The sequence below is a fragment of the Aulostomus chinensis genome, chromosome 13 (genome assembly GCF_037954235.1).
Source record: "Aulostomus chinensis isolate RoL2024-O1b breed Wild chromosome 13, RoL_Achi_v1.0, whole genome shotgun sequence".
In the NCBI taxonomy this organism is placed as follows: Eukaryota; Metazoa; Chordata; class Actinopteri; order Syngnathiformes; family Aulostomidae; genus Aulostomus; species Aulostomus chinensis.
Genome location: NC_141332.1, coordinates 18,488,169 through 18,497,500, shown reverse-complemented (window position 1 = coordinate 18,497,500; position 9,332 = coordinate 18,488,169). Strand labels below are relative to the sequence as shown.

The 9,332-nt window shown below is 41.7% G+C and overlaps 2 protein-coding genes across 5 annotated transcripts in view; one reads left to right on the top strand and one right to left on the bottom strand.

Moving 5' to 3' along the window:
- The window catches only part of stard14 (START domain containing 14), a 3,917-nt gene extending 515 nt beyond the window's left edge, over positions 1-3,402 (top strand). The window contains exons 2-6 of the mRNA XM_086221843.1: positions 1-104; positions 438-541; positions 676-793; positions 881-933; positions 2,030-3,402. The exon at positions 1-104 is cut by the window's left edge and continues 44 nt beyond it. Of these exons, the coding sequence (XP_086077969.1) occupies positions 1-104; positions 438-541; positions 676-793; positions 881-933; positions 2,030-2,236 (586 nt within the window). The 3' untranslated portion in view covers positions 2,237-3,402. The remainder of the gene's footprint in view (positions 105-437; positions 542-675; positions 794-880; positions 934-2,029) is intronic.
- pdzd11 (PDZ domain containing 11) lies at positions 3,299-8,490 on the bottom strand. Of its 4 annotated transcripts, none has more exons than XM_086221844.1 (6): positions 8,408-8,490; positions 7,361-7,458; positions 7,049-7,189; positions 6,855-6,953; positions 5,639-5,699; positions 3,299-4,753 (listed from the first exon to the last, which is right to left on the bottom strand). In XM_086221844.1, exons 2-6 carry the CDS (start codon positions 7,451-7,453, stop codon positions 4,719-4,721), a joined length of 429 nt encoding a protein of 142 aa, XP_086077970.1. In that variant the 5' UTR covers positions 7,454-7,458; positions 8,408-8,490; the 3' UTR covers positions 3,299-4,718. The 4 variants fall into 4 exon arrangements, with proteins under 4 accessions (XP_086077970.1, XP_086077973.1, XP_086077971.1 ...); XM_086221847.1 differs by lacking the exon at positions 8,408-8,490 and adding an exon at positions 8,288-8,386; XM_086221845.1 differs by lacking the exon at positions 8,408-8,490 and adding an exon at positions 8,202-8,323.
- Positions 8,491-9,332: the final 842 nt, after the last annotated feature.

The following is a 9,332-nucleotide window of genomic DNA, read 5'->3' as shown; positions in this document are numbered from 1 at the left end:
CGTCCTTCATGACGGCCAGTATAGGAAGAAGTGGGATCCCACCATGTTGGAGAGTTTTGACATAGCCAGGCTCTCTGCGAATGCTGATGTGGGCTACTACTCATGTAAGAACCACGACCCTCCACGTTTGTTTGTCATGGCACCGGTTCTCCTCTCATCAGTCCAGCTCACAGAAAAACACCGCCGTGATCAGGAAAGCCGAACTATTCTGCTGTTTCATCCGTATTAAAACACTCAGACGAAAGCTTGTTTAGTGTAGAGAACTGACTTCACTCATCTGTTTCCTGTGTCGACACTCCTGTAAGAGGACCCGTCCCTCCGCTCCACCGCTCTGTTTACTGTCAAAACAAGCCTCTACTAAGGTTGTGACACAATACATAATCTGATTTTTATTTTTATTTATTTTCATTTCTGTATTTGTGTCTCTCCTCCTGCAGGGCTTTGTCCAAATCCGATCAAGAACCGAGATGTGGTGACGCTGCGTTCGTGGCGGGTGATGGATGACGAGTACATTATCATCAACTTCTCAGTCAAACACCCGGTAAACCACCACCACCATCACCTCCTCCTTCTCCTCCACACGCTCTGGGCTGCCTTTACATTTCAAATTATTTGATAGCCACAGTGTTTAAAAGTGGTTGATTGTTTTGTTTTGTTTTTGTTTCCCAATAACAGAAGTTTCCTCCTCGCAGTGACCTGGTGAGAGCCATCTCCATCCTCACCGGCTACTACATCAAACCCACGGGACCTAACAGTTGTATTTTCATGTACCTTTCACAAGCCGACCCCAAAGGTACCTCACCGTAAACTACCAATGTGTTGTGTGGTGATTCCGTCCAAGCCGCTGTCGTTTAAGTTTGCCCTCATCTTGTTTCTCCAGGTTCTCTTCCAAAGTGGGTGGTAAACAAAGCTTCTCAAACTCTGGCTCCGCGGGTACGTAAGGCAACACACACTTTTCACACTTGACTCCAGTTAACAAGTGTATCTGACAGCGTGGGCATGTGTGTATTCAAAAAAGTGTTGTTTTTTTTTTCCTTTTTAAACGTGTAATAATAGGTGTGTGGATTTGAAGGAGTGAGGGTTTTGTGTGTCTTCAGGAATAAAGGTAACCATAGCAACCCAATTGAAGGCCCTGACCAGCTGAGATTGCTGACAAAGAAGTTTCTCTGCTGGAGTTGTTGCTTCTCTCTCCTGGTAGAACTTGTTCACCAGGTTTCATTCCCTCCTCAACTATTTAGACCAGAGTGTGTGTGTGTGAGAGAGAGAGAGAAAACCCTTATGAAAGAGGATTAGAACGGCACGTGAAATGTTTATTTTAGAAATATAAAACAATAATTCTTTGACTTTTTTCCCTCAGCTTTTGAGTTTTTTTGCAGATAGAATTTCACGGTTTTCCCTAACCAACGTCTGGAGCATTCATTGACTGAATATTTTCACAAATTTATCCAAAGCCTGGATAAGAAAAATGTGGTCCAGTTGAAATTCTTTTCTCTTTGACGACAAATTAAAAGACAGCCATGTTGTAATTTGTAGAATTGAAAGATTTCAAGTAGATGGATAAATAGATCACATGACCTATACTTGTTCCTCAATCTCACTTTTCTTTTCATACAGATTAGAATCTATTTGGCATATATTCCAAATTGCATCACAGATCTTGCATCCGTGCATTATACAAGTTTGGGTTTACCTAAATGTTGTTCGATGTTATTTTTCTGTTTCGGTTTGTTGCTTCAGCAAGTTTGCATTTTCCCATTCAAAAGCTGACTTCAAATACGTAACAATCATAATTTTGGATGTCATCTTTGAGAAACTTGGTATTAAATGATGAGTTATCTTTATATTCTTGATGTCATAATAGTATTGGAAGTTGAGTACACAGCCCGAGGCTCAGTGCATGCAAGAATGAAAGGTTGTTGGCCGCGTAGGCTGGTATTTCATCACCAGCTTTATCTGAAAATGAAGGTGGGGTTGCTGTCAGATTGGAGCGCTCTGATAATCTTATCCTCTCTCCTCGCTTCATGTCCAGGTGATGAAATGTGTGCACAAGGCGGGACAGAACTACCCTGAGTGGAAACGGCAGAACTCTCCAGACCAGAAACCCTGGCTGTTCCCAGAGCAGAGCAACCTTCCCATGATGGACGTTGCAGAACTATCGCTACAGAGAGCAGACTCGCTGGACAACGTGGACGAGAGTTCTAAACTGGAGGTTCAGGACAGCGAGGAGTGCAGTTGAATGGAAACTGAGGAGAGGAGGGATGGACGGGAGAATGGACTGAGTGCTCGAGCCTCCCAACTCTGGTGATCCTGTCATTTATCCCTGAAGTGAGCGTGACGTGTTTACAGCTGCCGTTGCCGATGGAAATGAACCAAGAACAAGTTGCCTTTGACTTCAGGCCGACCTACTCAACATCTCTGCAGCGTTGGCTACCGTGATGCGTTTTATTTTATGTCGGGGTGTTTTTATTTTGTAAAGAATGTACAGGTTTGTAGAAATGTGACAGCACTACACTACTGCCCCACCCATCCACCCACCCCGCCCTTTTTAATAGCAGCTATCTTCACTACAAAACAAACTTATGAAGGAAACTTGTGGAGGAAAGCAGTGGAAGTACTCGTGGGAAGTGGAATTACTTCTGGTGGGATTCTTATTTATAGGAGAAACTGTTTTAGCTGATCAAATTACTGGCACCTGCATTGGACTCATCTTAACTCTTTACTGCATTTACAAGAAATTAATGCTGCGTTAAACATTGCTGCCATCAGTCCTCCCTTTTATGAGGATGGTTATGTTCAGTGGTTACTGATTGCTTTCGCCGGCCCATTTTAGAGTTTGTGATCCGTGGCCGTGTTGAACTGTAGGTTTTTGGGTTGTTTTTTTTACGTCCACAAGTCACAGGCCCCCAAAAATAACCTTTAAACTGCATCAGCACCTCTTTAACAGTCATTTAACTACTGAACATGCGGCACCATTACTGTTCCTTCGGGCTTTAATGACGTTTATTGCCAGCATTTGGTTTATTTTATTCAGTTTTATTATTAACGTTGAATATGTTTCGAAATGCGATACAGGAAAGCTGCCTCGAAGTTTACTGTATTTGAGCTCGTTCGGTTGTGCACTTGTTTGCATCGGCACTGAAGGACGGAATGATAACTCCTTGGAGGTCGTATTAACATGTAATGTGTATAAGATCTTTGTATTATACCAGCTGAACATTGTTTTAGTGATTTCATCAATTTTTGATTTATTTATTTTAAGTTACTGTAAACATGTTGCTGGAAAAAGGACCTTGAATGAAGCTTCACAGGCTGAAACAGTTAGATTTCTTCTGGTTGTATTTAATGTTATAACTTTTGACTTTTGGAGAAAAAAAAAAATAAACCCCGACCAGGTTAACTCTGGCTTTGGCTACTTTTTCTGTGTGTTAAGAGTCATCGATCACTCACCATTTAAAAAACAAACAAAGAACAAAAGCTGATTGTCAGTATGTGCTTGTGTAGTAAATGTATAGTAGCACAAAGGCAAAATATGTAAAATGCACAGTTTTTAATTCATTTCTCAACAGAAAAGCGCAAGTCCCTTAATGTATCTTACGTGTCACTGGTACTTTCCCTCGTCCTCAATGACAGAGTGAAGGATTTGTCACATTTTCCTCCAGTGGTGACAGTTTCTAGAGAAACCAAGAAACCAGAACGAGTCTGGCTACTCGTACCGGAGCAAACCAGCTTTTATCAAGTGCACCAACAGGTTACGAGGGTTCAAGACTTCATTCCTGTCCTTATCGGATGTGCTTCAATGAAAAACGGTTCTAACCAATAAGTTAATCAGATATAAAAACCAAATATATTCTTTTACATAAAAGCATGAGCAAAGCGTTAATGAGGAGAAAGAGACAGGTATTTCTAGAAATCGTCAAACTTGGAATGAAACCCAGCAGGAATCCAGATGGTGGAGCAACAACCCATGAGACTGGACGTGGAGATACAGCTGTCACACTGTGTCTGTTGAAACTCCCCTTCTTCTTTAAACACACTATCGTCTCTAGTTCAGCTCAATGAGTTGATCATATAAAGCAGTGTATGCAACGTTACAATGTTGAAATGTACTACGACTACAAAACCACATTGTTGCAGTCATGCGGAACCCTTTGAACTGAAATGTTTTTACCCAGTAACAAAAGAATTTTTAAAAAAGGATGTGTTGTATTTTCACAGTAATATTCAGAAGGCGCTGTTGTCTTTGCAGCTGCATATGTCAGTGTGAATTGCAATCTCATTCATACATACATTTATACATTTTATACACTCGTGTTTTCTATCTGTGTCGTCAAGGCAATCATGTACAGAGCACTCAAGTGCTTCTCTAAACTCGATCAAATAAATCTCGTCATCTCATTGAGGTCTCAGGGACAATGAATGGAGACCATGCTTAATCAAACGATGCAGGGTCGATATTATTACACTTCTAAAAAATATACATCATTTCTCTTATCTAACATGAAAAATGCGTGTGTAAAAATTCTGAATGTCCAGAAAATATAAAAATGACTTCCTGTGAAAATTGATGGTCATATATGCGGTGTGTAAGTGTATGAGTGTGTACAGAGGACAGAGACTGAGTCAGACATCAGTCACCATTAAAGTGAGACAGGATGGAGGCCAGAGTCTGTGGGAGGGAGGCAAGGACGGGCCACCGCTTTCTCTGATAATGCTGCCACCTAGTGGACGGTCCTCTCCTTCTGCCTTTGGTAGTCTGATGAAAGAGCACAAATGGAACACTGTTACAGTGGATTCAAAAGAATCTGCCAGAATGATCAGAATCGATCAACCTCAAAGCCACTTCCAGTGTTGAAGGTGAGCAGTGAGACCAGCCAGACCTTCACTGGAGACAATGTGAAGCATATAAAACCACACGTGAGTTGTGCTGTGTTCTTTATTCGTTAGCAAGAAAACAAGTCTGCATTTTAATGACAGCCAATTAAATAGATGCTGCTGATAAAGTACAAACAGAAAGGAGAAAGAGGTGAAGCCAATATCACATCCTTTCACTACGGTAAACTATTTATTCCATATTAATTGTATTTTATGTATCCACTTCTACTGTGGTTTCATTCTTTAGTACTCTTCTACTAAATTTTCAATACCATAGAGTCTATATCATCTACTCTGAACCATTTTTTATATAATTCCTGTCATTTTTTATATAATTCTCTTTCTATACTTAAAAAAAAAAAAAACACAAAAAAACTAAAAATAGAGAGGGTCAGTTGCCCACAACTGTCAGGGGTGCTTGAAACCATATTCACACAGTTCTGTTAGCTCACCAGTGAACAGAATTAAGTCCCACAGTGCAGAAAATCCACCAAAAGACTGAGCTATTAAAAATTTTGAAAAAAACAACAACACACAAATACAAAAATAGATTCAGTTTCAAAGGATTTACTGAATCATGAATGTGAGCCACAGTGGTTGTTAGAAAAGAAAAGAAAAACCTACCGGCAGAGATCAACGTCAAAGACACGACCACATAAATAGTAATGTGTCTCTGTTCGGGCAGCAGAGGTACCTGAGGTAGGTGTTTACACACCTATAATATCTTCTCCATGACTTTTGTATGAATTCGAAAAAGAAGACTCACTGTAAGGAAAGAAGCGAACCCTCATCAGGATTTCTCGCGCAGTCTTCAGAATCTCCACGGCCTAAAAAAGGACAGATTAACATCGATTACCAAGGCTGGATCAGGTCTCGGAGGACTCGTCTCTTCGTGTCAACTTGCTTAGCATTTTTTTTTTTTTTAATCGGAATTGAGTTTATCAAAAACAAAAACAAAAAAAATTGCACAGACAAATAATGTATTGAGCAGAGACTTGCAAACACACACAGAGAATTTCCAATATTCTACGTTAAACTGACGACTCAACCACACCAAGCGAAACAGAAATCGATGGTGTTTTAATGGTGAAAATTTGAGGTGGATTTAGATGCATTATTGTAATCCCTTCTACACTGATCCGGGATCAGTCCAATGATTCACAGCCTAACAATACACTTCCAGATTGTTGCAGAGATACAGTGGTAAGGGGTAATTACAAGCGTGAAGTCTCCGAAGATTCCACATTGTAAATCTCTTTCAAATCATTTTAGAATGTTTTCAAGACGTTTCAGAATGTTAGGGAGTTGCAGCCGTTCTTCACTGGTCGGAGCTGGGCCTTAAAGCGTCATAAATCCTAATAAATACTGTCTTATTACTTGCACTGCGCCGCTGTTGTTTTTGTACAGCTGAGATACCTCCCACATTCTGGAGTGACAATCTGACAACTGTCTTATTAGAGATATGCTTGTGCAACCTGACTGGGAACAAGCTCCCCGGTTTTGTGGCTAAAAGTGGGCGGAAACAATTAAGGAGTCTGACACAAACACTGCAGAACCAATCCAAAGTCTTTAGGGCGGTGAAATGAAGTCAGGTGCCATTGCAATGACCGGGCCTCAGTCGCAGGAGAAAACTCCTTCAGTGATTGCTGATGTTTGAGGTGTTTTCAGGTAAATATGTCCATCGGTTGTACAGAATCAGGATACATCTCTCTCTCTCTCTCTCTTTCCCTGTCTGCCATTTTGTTACTGAGGATGACTGGGATGAGAATCATTTCTGGTAAGGAACTTCTCTGACTAAATGTAAGCGATGTTTGTTTGTTCACGGTTTGAACAACTCAGTGACGTTCAGAAATCCCCAGACATCAGTGGGCTGTTGTCTGATGTCTGGTATTGCAAGACTAGTTTAATATTTAGCTCTCAAAGTTTGAAACCACTGCACAACATGGAAGTATAATAACATGAAAAGTGAAATTCTGACTTACTCTCGAGTGTTCGATGTCTTGGAAATCAACATCATTCACAGAGAGAACCTGGTCTCCCTCCTGCAGCCCTGCTCGGTGGGCGTCAGAATCTGGAACCACCTGCCGACAGGTGCAGAAAAAGCGAACTGTCAGTCTGTAGCACAAGCATGAGCACAAATTCTAAAAACACACTGGAGAGGGGGGACATAACCCACTTTAGATATGAAGATTCCCAGCTGTGAGGCTTTGCCCCCACGGATGTTGAAGCCCAGCTGTGCTCCCGGAGGTTTCTTTAGCACGATGGTGCGAGGTAGGAACTGGGTCAGCTCATTGTTGTAGTCAGGGTGGTGAACACGCTGAGAAGGGTCACATAGAAAGAGCTGAGGATGTAGCAGTCATGCCTCACAATGATGATTGTGTTAAAAGGCCTGGTGGTATTACAGGGCATCCCATTTATAATGACAACTGCTCAGTTCAGCAGGAATATTACAAGAAGGTTTGAAGCACAAAAGTAGGACCCGACCAACCTCTTGTGGGGGGATCCATGCTGGGGGGTTCTCATAGGAGGGCAGAAACACCACCGGGAGCTGGTAGTCATCGTACGGAATCTTCTGGTCCATTGTTTCTAACACAGACACAGAGCAATGCAGGTTAAGATCACCGTTAGGAAACCAATCATTAAATGTTTAGTTTACTCTTTGTTATAACTGGAGGTATGGACAACTAATGTTATTCAAAATTGCCACATGGTTAAATAATTCATAATAATTCAACATTGATTTGATAATCAAATACAAACTTATTATGCTCTTCAGTGGTTAGTTGAGATCATGTCAAACCAGTTTTAAAAAACAAAACAAAAAAATCATCACTCATACACCTCAAGGCCTTGAGGCAAGTGAGGATCGAACATATGAGGTACAGAAGATTTGACACCCTGAGGTGAACTGACACGGAGCGTTATTAGAATTTCATTTATTTACTTAGTTTTAATCAGAAAAAAAGTACAACAGAGAGGATTCAGGAATAAGTCCAATGATGTACAAGTCATGTAATTCTCTATGCGGCACTGGTGATATGACGTCATCTCCTTTTAATCGTTGAAGAGCATCGCAGGTGTGCATTTTGAATATCAAATAAATATTTAAATGATTTTACCCCTGAGGCAATCTGTGACCGCAGCATACGTGCGGTAATTGTAACTGCAGTTGGTGACGTCGATGTTGTTTTCATGTGCACTTATTATGACTCGGACCGTAATTGCCGGAACCCCATTTATATCAACACGCAAATGTGTCCAAAACAAGCAAATGATAAAACAGCGAGTGACATGAACACGAAGAGAATTGCGTGTACGATGGAACTCACACTGCAGCAAACTCACAGACGCCTGCTAGTGCTAAAGCTAGCTCACGAAGGCAACATAATGCGCGAGCGTGATTTGCTCGGTTTACCAGATTAAACAGTTCACCAGCGTTATTAGCATCTTCTCAGCTACAGCGTTGAAGATGCTAAATGACTCTTCTATGAAAAACAAAATAAGAGTAAAGCTTATAAAGACTCATTTATCTCACCAAGCAGAAGCTTTTTTTTTCTTCTCCTGCTATCACTACTTGATGGTGGTTGGCAAAACAACTTTCTAGTCAAACTATCGCCACCTTCTGGTTTGGAGTGTGAATCGCAACCGTTGGTAGCTTAAAGGAATACACCAACTTTTTTGGAAAAGCTTATTTTCTGTCCTCCTCAGAGCCAAACAAGGAAGATGGATAGCTCTCTCTCCTTTGTGTGTGCGGAAGGGGGTTAAGACCCGCAGAGACTGGCTGACAGCTTAGCCCAAGGAGTTTTAGTGGATGGGTTTGTTGCTAAAAATTCTCATTACTAGAAACATATAAACATCCATAATTTCTATTTTGTACATGTGCAGCCCGCTAAAAGGTGCAGTACACCAAGTTAAAGGCCATCAGGAATGTTTCCTATCAGCAGGGTTCAAGTTGCCATCAGTGCGACCGATAGAAAAACTCATGAAGCGAGCCAACTGTTGAGGACCACCTTCTCGCTCAAGGGTCTCGCTCAAGCAACAACTGTCAGAACCTCAAACTACTCTCCTCTTCTCTCTCCCGAAGAAAGCCTCGCACCAGCACGCTAACCCTGCCAGGCTCTAGAAGAGGAGGGGGCATATGCACTGTGAATCACTAAACCCACCATGTCTTGGAGCCCTGAATTGTTCCCCCTCATCATCTTCACAATTTCCAGACCATAGGGGATGTCCAGAGGCTGGACAGGGGAAGCTCACATCCCGCTGCCCACCACAGGTCCAAGGGCAGATCTGGAATAGGTCATGGCTCTGGAACTGAAAGTAGCAACAGGTCCAGGAACCATCCGTCCACTGTCAGACTGTCAGATACTCCACTTCTCCTGGACCAAAACTACTCTGGACATCAAACGATCCTCAAACATGAAAAGCTCTCCAAGACAGGAGGTCATGATCCACCTGTATGA

What these genes read in the sequence shown, in the direction of transcription:
- pdzd11 (XM_086221844.1), bottom strand. Translation starts at nt 7,453, where the DNA reads ATGGACCAGAAGATTCCGTACGATGACTACCAGCTCCCGGTGGTGTTT. An exon ending in CATGGATCCCCCCACAAGAG is followed by an intron (nt 7,190 to 7,360) that starts GTTGGTCGGGTC and finishes GACCCTTCTCAG; the next exon opens with CGTGTTCACCACCCTGACTA. An exon ending in GGTTCGCTTCTTTCCTTACA is followed by an intron (nt 4,754 to 5,638) that starts GTGAGTCTTCTT and finishes CTCTTTCATCAG; the next exon opens with ACTACCAAAGGCAGAAGGAG.